The sequence below is a fragment of the Hylobates moloch genome, unplaced genomic scaffold (genome assembly GCF_009828535.3).
Source record: "Hylobates moloch isolate HMO894 unplaced genomic scaffold, HMol_V3 SCAFFOLD_9, whole genome shotgun sequence".
NCBI classification, from domain to species: Eukaryota; Metazoa; Chordata; class Mammalia; order Primates; family Hylobatidae; genus Hylobates; species Hylobates moloch.
The window spans coordinates 42756185-42778545 of record NW_026652284.1 but is presented as its reverse complement, the minus strand read 5'-3'; the positions used below and the strand labels follow the sequence as shown (position 1 = coordinate 42778545).

The 22361-nt window shown below is 37.7% G+C and overlaps 1 protein-coding gene across 1 annotated transcript in view; it reads right to left on the bottom strand.

The window, feature by feature from the left end:
• Positions 1–22361, bottom strand: part of BPNT2 (3'(2'), 5'-bisphosphate nucleotidase 2) — a 30539-nt gene that overhangs the window by 4578 nt on the left and 3600 nt on the right. The window contains exons 2-3 of the mRNA XM_032759734.2: positions 11950–12112; positions 9965–10060 (exon numbers count right to left, since the gene is read on the bottom strand). Of these exons, the coding sequence (XP_032615625.1) occupies positions 9965–10060; positions 11950–12112 (259 nt within the window). The remainder of the gene's footprint in view (positions 1–9964; positions 10061–11949; positions 12113–22361) is intronic.

Sequence of the window (22361 nt, the reverse complement as noted above, 5' to 3'; positions counted from 1 at the left end):
CACATTCAAAAAAAAAAAAGAGTCAACATACATATATAAGGAGTCCCTGAAAATGAAAAATTAATGGGATAGAGCTAATCTTTAAAATTACAATTCAAGAAAATGTCCCTAAAAAACAAAAGAGAACCTTAGTCTGGGCTCAGTGGCTTGTGCCTATAATCCTAGCACTCTGGGAGGCCAAGGTCGGAGGATCACTTGTTGAGCCCAAGAGTTCAAGGCTGCAGTGAGCTATGATCATGCCACTGCACTCCAGTCTGGGCAACAGAGTGAGATCTTGTCTCTAAAAAATAAAAAATTTAGGAGAGGACCTAAATATCTACACTGAGAGACATACCGAGTATCTGGGAAATTTGCCCAGAATGCCAATTCTAAAAGACATCATAGTTATATCATTGAAGTTCAGCGGGTTGAACAGTGTCCTACCAAACTTCATGTCCACTTGGAACCTTCAGATTGTGAACTCATTTGGAAGTAGGATCTTTGCAAATGCAATTAGCTCAGCTGAGGTCATAGCGGAGTAAGGTGAGCCCTAAATCTAATGACTGGTGTCCTTAAAAGCAGAGGAGACAGAAAGGAGACTGTCATGTGAAGATAGGCAGGGACTGGCTGGAGTGATGCATCTACTGACTAAGGAATGCCAATAATGTCTGGAGCCACCAGAAGCTGCAAGAGAAAACTTCCTCCAAGTCTGCAGAGAAAGCATGGCCCTACTGACTCCATGATACCAGACTTCTGGCCTCCAAAACTTTGAAAGAATTTCTGTTTCAAGTTTGTGGTAACTTGTTACGACAGCCCGAGGAAACTAATACAGGGTGAACCAAAGACTGTTTAACTAGCCAAGTAGTCTTTTAAGTATCAAGACTATTGACAAAGTTGTTAGCATGTACTCAGGGAAGATCACACCATGAGTTAGCTCTTCTGAGGTAATCTATTAGAGGACAAGCTTTATCCAACCAAGGGGTGACTGAGAACCTCTTAGCAAATGCATTGTCAGTTACCATTGAACAAATTTAACTGTGGATTTAACGGGAAACCAAAGATGGGAATAAGGTAAAAGAATAAAGGTGTATAAATGGTTATCTCATAGTTGGCTGATAAAAGTTAAAGGACACCATTTAACTCTGACAAGCTGAACAGCAGAGTCGAAAAGTAAACATCAAAAAAATATAACTGTCTAAAATGCAATGATGGTCAAGGCTGAAATATGCTAATTTCATTGACGCTTATAGTAGTGAACCAAGAGACAATGAGCCAATGTCTAAAGAAAAGGACTGCATGAATATGTAAAGAAAAAAGGATAAATAAAGGCATTAGTAAAAGCAACAAAAAGAACAAATTTAACTTAAAAATAATAACAGTAGTTGTTTGAACCACACTGAACATATAAAATTCATTAAGATCATAAGAATATTTTACAGAGAAGAGAGAGAAAGCCTGTTCCTTCCTGGAAAAACATGTTCCCGCTGGAAGGGTTCTATACTCTAACTCCTTATCTGAAAATTGGTAAATAAAGTAAAAGAATTAAACATTTATCCTGCTTTTCTAGAAGAAACATTTCAGGATAAACAAATTAATTCCAGTTAATAGAGAAAGTTCTCTATAGAAGAATTCATGCTAATATATGTTGAAACAACAGAAATAGAAAATCTCATTTTATAACATCTTTAATAGATCTTAAAACTATTATGCGAAAGGTTTAATAAAACTGGATCTCAAATGACGTCAAAATCTCTCCAGATTACCTGCTCGTAGCAAAAACATAAAAATTTTGTAACTAAGAGATCAGGTCATGAACACTTTAATCAGCTGAGAATCATGAATGGCGAGACAAGTATTATGTAATACGATGCAGTAGGAAGTACGTGAAAAATACCTATGATGTATTCATGACAAAAATGCTTAACCTCAACCCAATCAAGGATTCAGATCTAACCTGCACTTCATAAGAGGATATAAAAATAAAGAAGTTAAATGACACCCTTTGGAAACAATCAGACAAGTCCAAAAGATGGACTACTCTAAAGGAGAAATGACTTAAGCTTCCCAACATCAACGTCATCGGGGGCACAAGGGGCCTAGGGGTTGTTCTAGATTAAGAAACCTTAACTTAACAACCTATCGACCAAAATAAATGTTTGTTGGTTGACTGGATCTTGGTTTGAAGTAAACAGCTGTAAAATCCACTTTAGCAGCAATTGGGGAAATGTAAATATTTGATGACATTAGGCAATAATTGTTAACTTTATTATATTAATATACTGTCCTTTTGTAGAAAATCTCCTTACTTTTTAAGAGATGCATACTGAAGTATAAGGGTAAAATGTTTATTATGATCCTTATAATTTTCTTTAAGGTACATAGGCCAAAAAACAGGAAAGCAAATATGTAAAACTGTTATCAACTGTTAAATCAGGATGAAGGGGTATATAAGTATTCATTATAATTTTATGTTTGTTTGAAATTATTCATAAAAGTAAAAAGAAAATGAAGAGAAAAAAAACAAAAAATCCTCTTAATTCTTTTTATAAATATTCCAAAACCAGTTTTACTAAGAAGTGAATTTACAGTGCTTTATCTCTAGAGGTCAGTATTGTGTAAGAGAATAAAAATATTATAGTATATCTCAGTACATACTGCCAGAATAATGTAAGAATTGCTGACTTAGTATTTTTGAAAATGTTCTTCATGTTACATAAACTCAATACATTAGTAACACTTACATGACATAATTATTTCAAGTGTCTAGTACAGTATGTACTTAAATATAAATGATGGATGATAATGAGGTATAGTGGTAAGGTAGTAGAGCAGCTACAAAATGTGTTTATTTTACCTGTAAGATATGCTAAAAAAAAAAAAAAAAAAGAAAAGAAAAAAAGCCCAGTAGGAAATAAAAAGTGGTTGGTACGTTCCTACACCTACTTCAGACTAACAATTTATTATTAATAGCTACAAAATTTCCACTGAGTGAATATACACTTGACCCTTGAACAACACGGGTTTGAACTGTGTAGCTCTCCTTTTACCCAGATATTTTTCAATAAATATTTTGCTAAGATTTTTGGAGATTTGTGACGATTTGAAAAAAATTCACAGACAAATTACGTAGCCTAGAAATATTAAAAATTTAAGAAAAAGCTAGGTATGTCACGAATGCATAAAATATATGTTGGTACTAACTTACTTTACCATTTAGTACCATAAAATATACACAAAGTATAAAAAGTTAAAACTTACCAAAACTTAAGCACACAAGCACTTACAGACCATACATACGTAGCACCATTCACAGTTAAAAGAAATGTAAACAAATGTAAAATCATAAACTGCACAAAATTATAGTATGTATTACTGAAATAATCTTGTACCACCCCCCACCCCCATGCTATTGTGTGAGCCCAAATGTCATGAGCACCCACTTAAAACCCTATGTCACTTTGGGAGGCTGAGGCGGGCGGATCACGAGGTCAGAAGATCGAGACCATCCTGGCTAACATGGTGAAACCCCGTCTCTACTAAAAATACAAAAAATTAGCTGGGCATGGTGGCGGGCACCTGTAGTCCCAGCTACTGGGGAGGCTGAGGCAGGAGAATGGCGTGAACCTGGGAGGTGGAGCCTGCTGTGAGCCGAGATTGTGCCACTGCACTCCAGCCTGGGCAACAGAGCGAGACTCTGTCTCAAAAAAAAGAAAAAAAAAAAAAAAGAAACCCTATGTGATGTAATCATCTCTGTGTGAGAAGTTTGTCTCTCTGGCAAATTGCTTATCATGGCAAAAGTGATCTTTTGTGAGTTTTGAGTATTTTTCATAGCGTTTAGTACAATTTCATAGTGTTTAATACAAACTTTGAGTAACACCATGAGACTCATTTGAACAGCCACTAGTGATGCCAGAAGTGCTCCCACCTAGAGAAAAATCATGACATTACAAGAAAAAGTTGAATTGCTTGATATACACCACAGATCGAGGTCTGTAACTGTGGCTGCCTGCTATCTCAAGATAAATGAATACAGCATAAGAATAATTGTGGGAAAAAAAAACAAGAAAACTCATGAAGCCATTGCTGAAGCTACATCAACAGGTGCAAAAACCTTAACACTTTTTAATGAAATACCTTTTTATCTCATATTGAAAATGCAGCTATTATGTGGGTACAAAATTGCTATATGCCTAAAGACTGTAGTATGATTAAAAAAAAATGAAGTCATATGACAACTTTAAATAAAAGGAAGGGGAAGAATCTAAAGCTGGATTATTTAATGCCAGTAAAGGATGGTTTGATAATTTTAGAAAGAGGTCGGGTTTTAAAAAATGCCAAGACAACAGGAGTAGCAGCTTCTACCAACCAAGAGGCAGCAGACAAGTCCCCAGATGCCATTAAGAAAGTCACTGAGTTCTGTCTGCTTGAACAGGTTTTCAATGCAGACAAGTGTCCTATTCTGGAAAAATAATAATAATAATAAAAAAAGGGCCACAAAAGACATTTATTAGTAAGGAAGAGAAATGAGCACTAGGATTTAAGACAGGAAGGGATGGGCTAACTCTACTGTTTTGTATAATGTAGTCAGGTTTATGACCAGGATAGCCCTTATCTACAAAACCGCTAACCCCCGAGTCTTGAAAGGAAAAGATAAAACACCAGCTGCTTGCTAGTCTTCTGACTACAACAAGAAGGCCTGGACAACAAGAATCCTTTTTCTGGATTGAGTCCACTGATGCGTTGACCCTGAAGTCTGAAAGTACCTTGCCAGTAAGGGACTGCCTTTTAAAGTTCTTTGAGTACTGGACAATGCCCCTGGCTACCCAGAACCCCACGAGTTCAACACTAAAGGCATCAAGCGATCTACCTGCCCCCAAACACTATGTCTCTAATCCAGCCTCTAGAGCAGGAGGTCATAAGGACCTTTAAGGCTCGTTATACAAAGTACTCTATGGAAAGGATTGTCAATACTAACAGTAGAGAACCCTGACAGAGAAAATCATTCAAAGTCTGGAAGGATTACACCACTAAAGATGCCACTGCTATAGAAAACCCATGAATTCATCAAGCCCAAAATAATAAGTTCCTGCTGGAAAAAACTGTCCAGATGTTGTGCATGTCTCCACAAGATTTACAACAGAGGCAATCAAGAAAATCATGAGAGTGGCCGGGCGCGGTGGCTCACGCTTGTAATCCCAGCACTTTGGGAGGCCGAGGCGGGTGGATCACGAGGTCAGGAGATCGAGACCATCCTGGTTAACACAGTGAAACCCCGTCTCTACTAAAAATACAAAAAAATTAGCCGGGCGCGGTGGCGGGCGCCTGTAGTCCCAGCTACTCCGGAGGCTGAGGCAGGAGAATGGCGTGAACCTGGGAGGCGGAGCTTGCAGTGAGCCGAGATCGCGCCACTGCACTCCAGCCTGGGTGAAAGAGTGAGACTCCGTCTCAAAAAAAAAAAAAAAAGAAAAGAAAATCATGAGAGTGCAGATATTATTTTTAAAAGGTGGGGGGTACAGGGTTTCAAGATAGGGATCTTGGAGACATTCAAGAGTGAACAGACACCACACCAGAGGAATTAACAGAAGACGACTTGATGGAGATGAGTGCTTCAAACCAGGGCTAGACAATGAGAAAGAAGATATAGAAGAAGCAGTGCCAGAAAATAAATTGATATTAGACAATCTGGAAGAAAGGTTCTCATTATTCAAGACTGCTTTTGACTTTTTATGACATGGACCATTTTACAATACAGTCACTGAAACTAAAGCAAATAAGGATTGGTACCATATAGTAAAATTTTTAGAGAAATGAAAAGTAAAAAAGTCAAACAGACATTACAACATATTTTCACAAAGTTACATCAAGTATATCCTGCCTCTCCTTCCACCTCCTCCACCCGAAACAACAAGACTAATAATCCTTTCTCTTTCTCCTCCTCCTCTGCCTATTCAATGTGAAGACAAAGAGTTTAGACCTTTAGGATAAGCCGTTTCCCTCTTATTCAATCATATATTTGCTCTTATGATTTTCTCAGTAACATTTTCTTTCCTCTAGCTCACTTTATTGTAAGAAAACAGTACATAATAAATATGCAAAATATGTGTTAATCAGCTATTTATGTTGCTAAGATTTCTGGTCAAAATGAGGCTATTCGCAGTTAAGTTTTTAAGGAGTCAAAAGTTATACACAGATTTTCAACAGTCAGTGCCCCAACCCCTGTACTGTTCATGAGTCTACTGTACTACACTTACTTATACATTTATATATTACTTCAGTAAAATACTATTCAAGTATCTCGATTCTAAGAATTTCAAACTCAAGGAATTAATTCTAATTAAATTTGATAAAAATTTTTATAAGCTTTGCTCCAACTACTGCCAACAACAATAATATCTAGTTCCCACTATAGTCAAGTGTAGCTAAATTCTGGTAAACATACCAATACTTAACTGGTATTCCTCCAACATCAACATACTGTCTGGATCTGAAAATAACATTCCAGGACGAGGGCACAAGGCAAGCAAACATTCAGTGTGGGAATGGAAGGTCAACCCAATGTAATTCTAAACTTTTGATTATTTTAGAGAGTTTGCAGACTAGCAAGCACCTTTGAGTTCCAGTACATTGGGCAAGTTAGCCGCATTACAGAAGAATGGGGTATTATATTACTAACTTAAAAAGACATTTTTAGAAACCACTTTTTGCTAAGTTAGGGACGTTTGGCTTCTTTAAGGTGGGTAAGCCTACAGACGAGAGAGGAATATAGATTCTTATTAAATAAAGGTTTCTAAAAAGGGGCATTTTATTATCCCTATTCTTCCCCCTAATATGTACAGATGTGGAAATCAATGCCCAGAGAATGTAAATCTATTTGCCTATCTAATATCAATTTCCTCTTCACTTCCTTTATTGAGCTTCCAATTCTCTTTGGAATAGCAGGCTGTTTGCAGCTAAGGGTGTCATGTGACATTCAGCCAACAAAATGAAGCAGAGGTTTAATGGATAGGACTTCAAGATATTTTTTTCCTCATACAAAGAATATCTAGGGTAGACCTTTTGTCTCTCTTCTTTCTCCTTTCTTCCTGCCTAGAACAGAGAACCATGGTAAATGAGAAGAGCCACCTTTGTGAACATGCAAACAAAAAGCTATCTTCTAAGAAAAAAAAGCAAAAAGAGAGGAGTCAGATCCTTAAACGTATTATGGAGCCACTAAAGCACACCTATGCTTTGGCCTTCTTGTTAGTTGAGAAAAAGAAACCCTTGTTGAACCACTGTAATCAGATTTACACTGTGTGTAGCTAAATGCCATCCTAACTGATATAGTGAGATAATAAGGGACAGTGTCAAAAGAACAAGAGGGATTCAAAGACTTAAGCTCTGTATTTAACTTTTATATGCCTGTTTTTTTAATTTAAAAAAGTCATAATTTCCATTTTATATTCCTTCCAGAATTACTGAAGACTGAAAAAACTTATGTCAATGCACTTCATAAACTGTGAAAATACAAAATAATTGTAAGATACTATTAAGGAGTGGTTACTTCTTAGAGTAACATTTTGAACTTATGGTTTCATGACAGGAGCTCCTAAGTCCATTTTTTCATCTATGAAAAAAGATAACGTCTTTCCTTGTCACATAGTTACTGAAAGGTTCAAATGAGATAACATTAAGTATACTGCAAACTGTTAAACATGATATAAATGTTAGAAATTATGGAGTTATTATTTTGAAAGTGGTGTGACACTGATTTGAATAAAATTTCTATGGTTGATTCTACCACTAATTTACACGAATGACCTTGAGGAAGGTATTAAATTTTTGAGTCTCATTTCCTCATTTGTAAGTGAGAGTACTGATTTTAGTAACTGTGTCTCTGTGTAGCAGTACTATGCTGTACTCCAACATCCACTTTCCCTGTTTTCCTTGAATGACAGAATCCCTAAATTTTAGTTTGGATGGCCATTGAAAATAAGGACTATATTTTTTTGCCTCCTTTGTGACTGGGTTCTAGATAGGTTTTGAGCAATGGGATGTGAGGTAAAGAGATGCATGTTTGACTTCACAAGTCAAACCCTTAGTGGGCAATGTCCTCCATGTCTCCCCTTTTACCCTTTCCACGGGTGAAATACAGCTGAAGTGGTGAGCCATCCTCAGTCACACAGAGGAAGACAACAGCAAAGCAACAATAGAGATAGAATTGCATGCCTGGCACCACGGAACTACCTTGGCAGTCATGGGCTGCTTATATACTGTCTGTTAGAGAAAAATTAACTACTTTGTATTCAACCTCATATATTTTGGTGTACATTACAGCAGTCTAAATTAACGGCCTAGTGTGTATCCTAAACTAATTCAGTAAGGATTAAGGAAAATATGTGAAGGTAATCCATAAGCCATAAAGCAATTATATAATTAATCTTACAGTATACTGTCATAGCAATGGCATAAATCTTTTGTAGCTTATCAAACCATCAACTTTAAAAATTATTTGAAATGAAAAGAAGAAAAAAGGTCAGATAGCACAAAGTGGACTTGATTTTGAAACACAGAGCCACCACTCAAATAGATGTTTAGCCAATCTCAGAGCAGCCCGAATTTGGGATTCATATTTATTCAGCAAAACAAATACATAATTTTAGAGTAATCAAAAATTAACTTTGTCTTTCCATTTCTCACCACTTCACAGACAGCCTTTTCATGCAATTATCAGTCACGCCCTTAAGACACAATGGAGATGACTGCATAAATGACGGTAGTATGGGATGCTCATTGTATCAATGTCCTAAAGCTGCCACCCTAATCCAAAATTCCAAAATCTGAAATGCTCCAAAAATCCAGGACAAGCACTGACATGATGTCACAAGTGGAAAATTCCATACTGGACCTCATAATAGCTCACAGACAGAACTTTGCTTCAACCACAAAATTATTTAAAATGTTGTATAACATTACCTTCAAGCTATGTAAACAAGCTATATATGAAATATAAATAAATTTCATGTTTACACTTGGGTCCCATCTCCAAGATATCTCATTATATATATGCAAATACATTAAATCTACAATGTGAAACACTTCTGGTCCCCAAACATTTCAGATAATGGATACTCAATCTGTACCACAAACTTGGTGGCTTATAAAAATATATATATTTTCTTATAGTTCTAAAGGCCAGAAGTCTAAAATCAAGGGGTCAGCAGGGTTAGTTTCTTCTGGAGGCTCTGAGGAAAAATAACTTCCATGGCTTTCTCCTAGCTTCTGGTGACTGCAGTCCTTAGCCTATTAAAGACATCACTCCAATCTCTGCCTCCACCTTCACATCATCTTATCCCACATGTGTCTGTGTCCTTTCTGTTTCTTACAAAAACACTCTAATTGGCTTAAGAACCTTCTCTAATCCAGTATAATCTTATCTCAATGCTTACCTTAACTTTCTGGGTTGTTATGGTTAAACTGTGTCCCCCAAAAAGATATGCTGACATCCTCACTCCCAGCACCTCGAAATCTGACTTTATTTGGAAATAGAGTCATGGTAGATGTACTAGATTGAGATGACATCACACTAGAGTAGGGTGGGCGCTGAATCCAATATGACTGGTGTGCTTGTAAGAGGAGAAGAGACACAGACACACAGAGAGAATGCCATATGATGATGGAGGCAGACATTGGAATAAGCACTTATAAGCCAATGAATACCACAGAATGCTGGCAAATTGCCAGAAGCTAAGAGAAACACAAAAAGACAGTCGCCTACAGGTTTCAGGGAGAGCATGGCTCTGCCAGCACCATGATTTTAGATTTCTAGGCTCCAGAACTGTCAGACACTACATTTTTGTTGTTTAAGACACACAATTTGTGTTTTTTTGTTACAGCAGCCCTAGGAAACTAATACAGGAGTGGACACAAATTTAGGTACATGACAGTAAATGCTACAGACAAACGGTTCAATAACAATAATTCTTGAAAGCTCTAGCAAATTTCATACCTGTATATTCGGAAAATGGCTTATGTATAACTCCTAGCATGGGTTTACCATTTACAGCCACACACACCATAGTAGTGACGTACTTCCGAAGATCCTCTATGAGAAAAAAAAACAAAACAACACACACAAATGTCAAAGTAATGTGCATAAATTCAGCATACAGTATTACACTTTAGTTCATTAAAACATTTATATATATGAAATGTCTTTCCAAAACAACAATCCCTTCAAGCAAACAGAGTCCGAGGGCAAGAGCCAGTTTAAAGGAGTGGCTAACAGTTCTGGTTCACAATGAGATACCATCTCACACCAGTCAGAATGGCTATTATTAAAAAGTCAAAACACAACAGATGCGAGTGAGGTTGTGGAAAAAAAGGAATGTTTATACACTGTTGGTGGGAGTGTAAATTAGTTAAGCCACTGTGGAAGACAGTGTGGCAATTCCTCAAAGGCCTAAAGAAAGAAATACTATTCGACTCAGCATTCCCATTACTGGTCCAAAAGAATATAAATCATTCTATTATAAAGACACATGCATGTGTATGTTCACTGCAGCACTATTCACAATAGCAAAGACATAGAATCATCTTAAATGCCCATCAATGATAGACCAGGTAAAAAAAAAATGTGCAGCATATACACCGTGCAATACTATGCAGCCATAAAAAAGACAAGATCAGGTCCTTTGCAGGGGCATGGATGGAGCTGGAGGCCATTATCCTTAGCAAACTAACACAGGAACAGAAAACCAAATAAGACGTGTTCTCTAAGTGGGGAGCTAAATGATGAGAACACATTGACACATAGAGGGGAACAATACACACTGGGGCCTTTCAGATAGAGAGTGGGAGGAGGAAGAGAATCAGGAAAAATAACTAATGGATACTAGGCTTAATACTTGGGTGTTGAAATAAACTGTACAACAAACCCTCATGACACAAGTTTACCCTATGTAACAAACCTGCACTTGTACTCCTGAACTTAAAAGTTTTAAAACAAATTGCATTTAGAGTGAAGACCCTTTTATATTATAAAAATCACACAAACGAAAGAGTTCTGGTTCTACAGGCATTACCTGGGTTATTCTCCTAGCCCACCATTTTGTTAACTGAATGTCCTTGAGTAAATTACTTAAATTCAGCTTCCTTATCTGTATAATATAAACAATAACTAAGCACTCATCTTTAGGTATAAATTAAAATAACTTTTAATTAAAAAAATCAAATTAGACACTTAAGATAGTCCCTGCACAAGGGACGTGCTCACTAAATGTTATTATTATATGAACAGGACAATCTCAGTTTAGGAAGAACTTTTTATGAACAAATTTCTCGATATTCCATATTTCTATTATCTACTCCTGAAAAGTTCTGTGTTGTAATTTTAATTACTATTAGATATATACATCCACTGTCTTCTCCCTGTTCTCCAAAGTTATGTATTGATTGTTATGGTTCAAGTTCAGTGCAAAAGCACTGAAATACAAAGGTAAAAAGGTAGAAGCCTCCACATTTAGGGAACTTACCATCTAGCAGGACAAATAGATAAACTTTAACATATAAACCAAATGAAGAGTGAAAAGGCAGAAACTAGCTACCTCTGGGTAAGAAACAAGGCCTGAGAGGGGAATCTACAAAAATAAAATCTGACTAGGACTAGGTAAAAAAGGTGACTGGAGGGACAGTAGTTCTGTTTTGTTACTTACTTGCCTTCTGGATACCTAGAAATTTACTATTTTGAATTCCAAAGTCAGATGTACATGCATTAAAACTTAAATTCCTAATATCCCAAGTTAACATTAAATTCTGGCTAAAGAATTTTCTTCAATTATAGGTGTCCAATATAAAACATTTTGCTACTACTGTTAAAAATGCTTCCTTACTGAATAATCAGTGAGCCACTATCACCTATAGGAAGTATGCCTTGGTTCTGGTTCTCTACTACTAAATGTCAATCAAATGTTTTGAGTTCAGTTTAAAAATTACCTGTATATTCCTGTGTAGCATCAAGTGGGTCAATCCAGACAGTAACACTTTCTGCTGGTACCTCTTTAGGAGTAGTTACTTCCTTTAGGATATCCTCAGGAATCTTATGATCCCACAAGATAACCTCCTGATCAGCTGCATCCACGTGTTCCTCAGTATTAATCTGCATTAAAAACAGGTGACAGTTAAAAAAAGTAAGAAAAAAATCACTATTTGATAAACTACAAAAGAAAAAGTATTTCAGACAAAAATTACAAATTATAAATAAGTAAATCCCTATTTTTATTTATTTTGATGCTCCATATTGCAAAATGAAAATGAAAAAAAAAAATCCATGACATGAGGTCTTTAAATGCTTCCCAATCTAATATTCAAGCCTGGTTTGTTGACTAATCAAGACAGATAATTCAGATATAGAGAAATATAGAGAAACTGAGCATTGAAGAAACAAGCTACTTAAACCTTAACAATGCTTTATGTAAGATAATAGCTCTGAAGTGTGAAAATAAGCAATATTCTGGAACACAACACAAGCAACTAGAGTTAGAAGAAAGACATATCACAGAATAGGGAGGTACAGTCAAATTTTCTACCCTTTTTTTTTTTAACTAAGGAACAAAATTAAAACATAAAATAAATTTAACTTACCATACAGATATGTAAGGATGTAGGGTAAGGAGAGAAACATAAGTAGAGGAAGCGTTGTTAGGAGAATAGAGGAATATATTCTCTCCTTACCCCACACCCTTACATACCGACATATATATATATACACACACACACACACACAACCCCCCTTACATATATATATTCTCTATATATAATATATTATTTCTATATATAACATATATATACATGTGTTTGTATAATACTTTATGTAAGTATTCATTTACAAATACATTACAGATTCCTTTAAATTGAGATTGCTCAACTTTGGCACGACTGACAATTTGTACTGTATAATTCTTTGTTGTGGGGCTGTCCTGTGCATTGTAGGATGTCTAACAGCATCCCTGGCTAAATGCCACTAGAACGCACTAGATGCCAGCAGCAACACCCTCAGGTGTGACAAACAAAAATGTCTCCGGACATTGTCAAGTATGCCCCTGTCCCATCCTATGTAAAAAACACTGTTTTCAACAGTGTGCTTCTTAATGCATCCTAAAATATAGTCTAATTTGTAAAATAGTGTTTTAAAAATAATGTTTTGGCCAAGTGTGGTGGCTCATGCCTGTAATCCCAGCACTTCAGGAGGCCGAGGCGGGTGGATCACGAGGTCAAGAGATCGAGGCCATCCTGGCCAACTTGGTAAAACTCCGTCTCTACTAAAAATACAAAAATTAGCCAGGCGTGGTGGTGCATGCCTGTAGTCCCAACCACTCGGGAGGCTGAGGCAGGAGAATCATTTGAACCCCGGAGGTGGATGCTGCAGTGAGCCGAGATCATGCCACCGCACTCCAGCCTGGTGACAGAGCAAGACTCCATCTCAAAAAAATAAAAAATATAATAATAATAAAAAAAAGTTTTAGAGCTACATTTACTTTTGTAAACTGGCATATACCAACTGACTAAATCTAAGAATTGAGTGTTCTTTAAGAATTAAGTTAAGAACAGATCATCAATCTTATTTGAATACTGCCTCACCACGAGACTTCTATCACATCATAATACACACACACAAGAAAAAATGTCCCCAAAATTTGGATTTTAGTTAGGGACTTACACTCTCAGCAGACAGGCTGTTGGGTCCTGTGCTTTTTGACAAGCTCCCTTTCCAGAGTAGGTCATGTTTATGCCACATGTGATGCCATGCCTAGACCCCATGCTACAGTGCCAGAGTGATTACAGCACTGACGATACATGAGTATTGTCAATACACCATCTCTCACCTGTAGTCTTCAGAAAGTCAGACACACAGACAGGTTTTTAAAAAATAACACAACTATCAGCAATCTCCAGAAGGTACCCTGAAACACCCCAAATTATCACAGGAGAGGTTAAAAATAGTAATAGTCTAGAAACATCAAACCACTTAAATCATTAAATATCTCTTTTTTTTTTTTTTTTGAGACAGAGTCTTGCTCTGTCACCAGGTTGGAGTGCAGTGGTGTGATCTCAGCTCACTGCAACCTCCACTATCCGGGTTCAAGCGATTCTCCTGCCTCAGCCTCCGAGTAGCTGGCACTACAGGCACCTGCCATCACACCCAGCTAATTTTTGTATTTTTAGTAGAGATGAGATTTCACCATGTTGGCCAGGATGGTCTCGATCTCCTGACTTCATGATCTGCCCGTCTTGGCCTCCCAAAGTGCTGGGATTACAGGCATGAGCCACCGCGCCTGGCAAATCATTAAATATTTCTCAGTACAGAGCAAAGTAAACATTCAATTTATTCACTTATGTCTTTATTGATTCAGCAAATGTTTACTGATTGCCTACTATATGACTGACACAGTTACAGGTCCTAAAGATACCACAGTGATCAATGTGAGACAAAAATTTCTGCCCTGTGGAACTCGGATTCTAGTATAGATAAACAAGACACATGCAAAAACATGTAGTATGCTGGACAGTGATAAGGAGGAGAAAATAAAGACCAAAAGGACAGAAAGAGTGTTGTTGGAGAGTAGAGAAAGGACTGTTAGAGGAAGGGTTATTCTTTAAGAAAAAGGGGTAGATAGGATTAAGAAAGGGTGGCTAGGCAATTATTCATAATGGCTAAAACCAGAAAACTAGTAATTCCATCAATTAGTAGTTTATCCATTATCCTGATGAATGGATAAATATATTTGGTATATCCATACAATGGAAAGTTACTCAGCCATATATAGGAATAAAGTATTGATCATGCTAAATCATGGAGGAACCCCCTTGCTTTGTGAAAGCATCAACACACAAGAGATCATATACTGTTTGATTCCATTATGTAAAATGTCCAGAAAGGCAAATCTATAGAGAAAGACCAATTAGTGGTTGCCTGGGATAAGGGATAAAAACAAGAATAAACAGTTAATGGGGACAGGGGTATTATTAGGGTGGTGAAAATGTTCTAAAACTGATTAATGATGATAGTTGTACAATTTGGCAGTTCTGAAAATTACTGAATTGTATACTTGAAATAGGCAAATTGTAAGATATAAAAACTATGCTGCAATGAAGTTGTTTTGAAAAAAAGGTAACGTAGCTAGAGAAGCCCCTCACTGAAAAGGTGGTATCTGAGTGAAGAGATCTAAAGAAAATAAGCCTGGCAGGCATCTAGAAGTGCATTGTAGCCCAATAAATAACAAATGAAAAGATCCTAAGGTGGGAATGTGCCTGGTGTGTTCAGAGGGCAGCAAGGAGGCCAGCAAGGCTACAGCAGAGTGAGCCAAGGAGAAAGGCTAAGGAGTTGAGGTCAGAGAGTAACGGAAGCCAGATGGTGAAAGACCTTGCAGGGTGCAACACAGAGCCAGTTGCCCTCCATCATAACAGCTATTAACAATGTGCAGAGGGTCCTAGTCATTGCAGTAAGCTAAAGGGAGGCGGAGAGGAGCAAGTGGGGAGGTACAAAGTTTAGAAAGAAACCAATCCATAATATGAAGTTGATTATTGAGCACCGAGAAAATCTAAAAGAGCTTGCAGATAAATGCAACGCCAATCAAAATCCCCACAGGTGTTTTTTGTTGTTGTTGGTTTTTTTTAACCTTCTCCTTGGAAACTGGACAAGCCATTTCTGAAAATTACATGGTAGAACAAAAAGTCAAGAAGCAACACAACATTTTGGGAAGAGGGGAAAAAAAATACCATCATGGTGTGGTGACTTACCTTACCAGATATCAAGACCAGAATAATTAAGACAGTGTGGCACTGGTGAGGCACTTTGGTTCAGAAACCACGCTTAACAACAATGCCAGACTACCTCAGATGAATGAAGGTAACAGTAACACCATGCAAAAAGGAATAAACTTTAAAAAAAAAGAAATGTGACTCCTAGAAAAGACGAAGTAGTTTATGGGCCTTAACCACTATAGCTTACAAAAACGGCAGTGCCAAGTCTGGCAACTACTGAGCTTCACTGATTTTCACAATTCAAGTCAGCTTCTCCATATACTTGCAACTGAGTATAAGCGAACACATTATAGAACAGTATTTGAAAAGATCTTCACTGAGAATCGGGTTAGGGAGAAACAGAGCAGGAGAACAAGAACATTAGCACAAATACCTAATCTGCTTTTGCATAACTGCTATTTATAACCTGCCACAAACACTACACATCTACAAATTTGAAAAATATACTACCCACCAATGTAAAAAACCTTATCAATAGTTGCTATGGTCAACACCAGAAAGTCTTCCTCAATTCTTTTTCACATGCCACATCCAATCAGTCAGTAAGTCCTGGAAATTCTACCTCCCAATTCTAAATATGTCATCATGTCTACCAAGAAAATCTTAGTTTAGGCCACCATCTCTCACCTGGATTTCTACAATAGTCCTCAATTGTTCTTGCCTCCTACAGTATATTCATTCACCCATTCATTCAACATCTAATGGCTGTATACTCTAAACTGTTTTGGGCATTGGGATACAGTAATGAACAAAACAGATAAAATCACTGCTTTTACAGGGCTTCCCTTCTCAACACAGCAACCTGCCATCTTCCTAAATCAGACCATGGCACTCTAGTTTAAAACCTTCCAATGGTTTCTCATTATGCAGAGATAAAATCCAGTCTCCTTATCATAATCTACAACATTAAGTTCTAGATGATCTGGATAATGACAGCAGTAAGTGCTATCCCGTAATCTCTCTCGTTTGCACCCTTATTTACTGTACCCCAGACTTACTAGTCTTCTCATGGTCACTCGGCCTCAGGGCCTTTGTAATTACTGTATTCTTCTGCTTGTACACACTTTGCCAGATCTCTGCATGACATCCTGGTTCTTATTCAGGTCTCAGCTCAAATGAGACTGCCTCAAAGTGGCCTTTCCTGACTACCATTGATAAAGAAGGACCACCAGACTTTTTCTTCTTCAAAGCCCTTATCAGAAACCATGTTACTTGTTTACATTCACTATCTTGATCAGCTAGAATGTAAATTCTGTGAGTGCAAGGACACAAATTTTCTTCATTACTGTAGCTCCATCCCCGTTGTCTAAACCAAAGTAGGTACTCAATAAATACATCTTAACTGACAATATTATTCTTAGCCACTGTAGTTTTTCATTTCTTCCCCATAATCCTCTTCCACTCAACCTACTCTTCCTTCCTCATCCTTACTGCCTGTCGAAGACCTCAACAGGGAATTGAAGCATAAGAAATCAAGCCAAGCTCCAAAAACCCATACCTACAAACAGCCCTGGCCAATCCCTGCCCCCTCCTGACACCCAGCCAATCACTCCTAAAGAAGCCCATTATGGTGGGAATGAACAATGCAGCTTTTAGAGAACCTATAATTTTAGAAGGGTAAGCATAAAAAGGTTCTAGAAATCAGAAAACACTAAACTGATCTTGGTCTATGCTGATACATAATAGCTCATCTTACAGTCTCCACCTACACCTGGCAACTATCAAAACATTCTCAGATCCTTTTGTTAGCCTCTATGTATAGCAAGTTTGGATTTCTTTAGGTTAATTTGCCTTCTGTGTAGGCATTTCTAGTACTCACAATGTCCACTTTTCTTTTCCTTCCTGAACATCTGGGAGACTATACTTCCCATATGCCTTGTAGTTATAGGCAAATGAGAGCGATTCTGGCCAGTAGAATATGGACAAAAATGTAGATGTACAAAATTTGGACAAAAATGTGAACGCGCATCACTTTCTGGCTTAGGCAATAAAAAGAAAGCTCCTGCCCAATTCTTCAATCTCTTCTCTTTCCCTGCTATGTTGACATGGCAGAATCACATATCAACATCAACTAGGTCACAGTCACTTCATGGAGGACAACTGCTTTGGAGAGTGTCAGTCTTCTGAGAATTGGAGGATGTCATTACTACAGCATTGCCTACTCAGTCTTTCCTGACTAATGCATTTTCCCTTTTATAAAAGTAAATACTCCTAAGTAGTTTAAGAGCCAGAAGAAATTCACACGTGTGAATCAATTTAATTTGAGTCTCTTCCTTTAAACCTCAACCTTGCATCAGGAACTCTGAGAATAAACAAAACAAAACAAAAAAAAACATTGTTGTTACTGGATGGGAGGTAGGGGAAATAGGAAAAATAATTTAGGGGATAAAACAGTAATAGCTAGGTGCAGATCTGAAGGGAAAGCACAGCTTAAACGAGGCAGCATTAGATATGAGAATAGGTACAGAATAGTAGGAGTGTTCCATAATTGTGAGGACAGAAAATGTTAAATCTATATGCTAAACAATACCTTAAAATTAGTACAACCAAGTCAGGGGTCAGGAATCAAATGCTATGTAATACAAAAGGTCCTCAACTTATGATGGGGTTACGTCCTGATAAACCCATTGTGAATTGAGAAGCATTTGTACTGCGTAAGTTGAAAATATCTGAAGTCAAAAATGCACTTGATACATCTAACCTACCAAACATCACAGCTTAGCCTAGCCAACCTTAAATGTAGTCAGAACACTAACATTAGCCTACAGTTGGGCACAATCATCTAACACAAAGCCTAACTCATAATAAAGTATTAAATATCTCATGTAATTTATTGACCACTCTATTAAAACTGGAAAACAGAATGGTTGTGTGGGTACTACAAGTATAGCTTCTTTACAATGAATGGTGCTATCATTTTTGCACCATTGTAAAGAAATCCTAAGTTGAACCATCTTAAGTTGGGAACCATCTGTACAAAGGTTCTTAAGACACATTTGTCTATTTAAAGATTTTATTTAATTATATGGACATATACACACACATATACATATACATATAATACATATACACACATATGTGTATTTAGGCTAGTCTTTTAAAAAAATTCCAGAAAGGGGAAGGAAACTATTCTGCATCAGTATTGTCAAAGTTCAAGGCCCCGAAACACAATCAATGCCATTAGTATGCTAGTTCAGTTACTTTGGGGTTTGAAGGGACTTCTGGTTAATGCCTTAAGAAGGAATCGATCATTTACTTCATTTCTCCATAAATCATTATATCCTAATCTCACACAGTGCCTATCATACCATAGGTGTGATAGTTAATTTTATATGGCAACTTGACTGGATTATGGAATGCCCAGAGATTTGGCTAACATTATTTCTGGTTGTATTTGTGAGGGTGTTTCTGGATAAGATTAGCATTTGAATCAGTGAACTCAATAAAATAGATTGCCCCCTCTAATGTGGGTGGGCAGCATTCAATGTTTCCAGAGTTCAGAGTGTGAATAGAACAAAAGGAGGGAGAAGACTCTGCCCCTTCTTCTGCCTTACTGCTGAGCTGAAACATCAGTCTTCTCCTGCCCTCCAACTGAGACTAACACCACCAGCTCTCTGGTTCTCAGGCCTTTGGACTTGGACTGAATCACATCACTTGCTTTCCTGGGTTTCCAGCTTGCAGGTTTCCAGCTGACAGATCAAGGGACTTCTCAGCCTCCATAATCACAGGAGCCAATTCCTTAATGGATAATATCCTTATTATTATAATATAATATGGATAATATCCTTACTATTATAATATAAGGAATTATTATAATAAGGAATCTCTACTGGTTCTCTTTCTCTGGAGAACCCTGACCAATACAGTAGGCATTCAATAACTATTTTCTTTCTTTTTTGAGATGGAGTCTTGCTCTGTCACCCAGGTTGGAGTGCAGTGGTGTGATCTCGGCTCACTGCAAGCTCCACCTCCCAGGTTCACGCCATTCTCCTGCCTCAGCCTCCCGAGTAGCTGGGACTACAGGCGCCCGCCACCACGCCCGGCTAATTTTTCGTATTTTCAGTAAAGACGGGGTTTCACTGTGTTAGCCAGAATGGTCTCGATCTCCTGACCTCATGATCCGCCCGCATCAGCCTCCCAAAGTGCTAGGATTACAGGCGTGAGCCACCACGCCCGGCCTCAATAACTATTTTCTAAACATATAAATAAACGTCCCTCTACCTGTCCTATTCTCTTCCCACCTTTATAGAAACCTTTTACTATCAACTATTATCTCTCAAATATATCTCTATAAACAATTAAACACGCTGTAGTGTCTCATATCTTAAATATACCAAAAAGAAAGCACAGAACCTTCTCTTAGGAAACATAATACACCTAACACCCCAGCCAATTTCCTTAAAAGCCCAATTTCTCACAAGACTTGTCTTTACTCACTGTCTCCATTTCCTCACCTCCTAATCATAGGGTGCCTGAGTTCAAATGCCAACTCCTCAATTTATTGGGTATATGAATAATTTAGGCTAGTCACCTAACCTTTCTGAGCTACAATTACCTCATTGGTAAAAAGGGACAATGATCTATCTCCCTGTAAGGTTCTTAAGAAGACTGAAAGAGAAAAGGTAAAACAAACTTAGTAAAGTGCTTAACACAGAGTAAGCATTTAATAAAGGTTGGTTGCTACTATTCTTGTTAAATGATTTTCAGTCTTCATTATCCTTGGTTCTAGGCCCTGATATTCCCTTTCATGTTATATTCTCTCCCTAACCAATTCTGTTCACAACTAGTTTCAATTAACATCACAACACCGACGACTCACAGATTTGTATTTTCAGTTCAGATGTTTCTTCAGAGCTTCAGACTCATATATTCAACTGCCTCTCTGACAGCTCCCCTTGGACATATCAAAGGCATCTCTAACATAGCAAGTCTAAAATGGCATTCATAATCTGCCCCCCAACTTAACCACCACTCCCCTTAACCAGCAACAAAACCCCAATTGTGAAAGCTATAGAGGAGTTATTTTTGACATATCCCTAAAAATTCTTTCATTTCCTTCTACATCTATCTTCTCTACAACCATAACCCTAATTCAAAAGATATTAGCTCTGACCTGAAAAAGGGCGTCCTAACTGGTCTCCTAGTATTTACTTTGCTCCCCTCCAAACCATCCTCCAAGCAACTACTCTGAGTCCTTCCATTCATTTTTAACACTGCAGTTAAGAGTATACTTCTGTTACATCTGCTATACTGCCTTATATAGAGAATCAGACAGACCTGAGATGATTCTCTGACCATTAAGTGAATCTCAGTGACTCTAAGATTATTCTCACGGTGAAACCCTGTCTCTACTAAAAATACAAAAAATTAGCCGCGCGTGGTGGTGGCGCCTGTAGTCCCAGCTACCTGGGAGGCTGAGGCAGGAGAATGGCGTGAACCTGAGAGACAGAGCTTGCAGTGAGCCGAGACTGCGCCACTGCACTCCAGCCTGGGCAACAGAGCGAGACTCCATCTCAAAAAAAAATATATATATAAATATATATATATATATATATATATATTCTAGCTGGGCAATCTTTGGCAAATTATTTAGCCTCTCCAAGCCTTTATCTGAAAAATAGAGGCTGTAGTACTTAACCTCCTTTGTTGTTATGAAGATAAATTAATAATGTCAAGAAGTTTAATTCAATTTTTGTGACTTGCAAAAGGCTATGCAAATGTTACCTAGTAAAACAAGCTCAGCATAACTTCCCCACTGCTTGAGTCCTGGTCCTCATCTCTCACATGGCCTGTTCTGACAGTCTCTAACTAGTTCCTATCTACCTCCAAATGCCGAAAGCCCAAAGTATGGCTTATTGCAGGCCTCAAGAAAAGTCAGCTAAATCTGGCCTTCTTTTAGTATTCTAGTAGTAAACTATGGACTAGATCCAAATTCCTTTGAGCTTGGAATATGCCCTAGCCCCTACCTATCTTCCCAATCTCTTCCACAATAATTCTCCCAAGTGCATTTTACTCAAACTCATCAGATTACAAGAATTAGCTCTCCTACTATCTCTCTTGGGGCCTGTTCCTTTGAACTAGATTCTTTCCCTCTGTTTTCAGTGCTTATGTCTACACCAATTACTAGTTACTCTGATTTTACAGAAGAGGAAACTATGGCTCAAAAAAGTTAAATGACTGGCCAGTACCACCTAGGCTGGTGAGTGCACAAGATGTCAATGCAAGTGTTCTGTGCACCATATTAGTGCTTCTCAAACTTTTCTGGGACATACTTCTGTTGAAAAAGAGAAGCTTAACTTCCATCTTACAGGTCAAGGAAGGCACAGACCCAAGTGGCTGCTACCAGCTTGGAGTACCATGCTTTACCTTCAAATAAGTCATTGTCAGAACTTTGAACAAATTAAGTTGAGGACAGGAGCCCCTCAAACAGATAGTCCCCTGTACATTAAATCAAAACTATAAATCTCAGTTTGTCTGTTCTGTGGCTGCAAACTCACTCCACAAAAGTATCTTTAGCCTTCATTTTCATTGTTACCTGCAAGGATAAAGAGACAGTGCCATTACGAATGGCTGGAGTTACTATT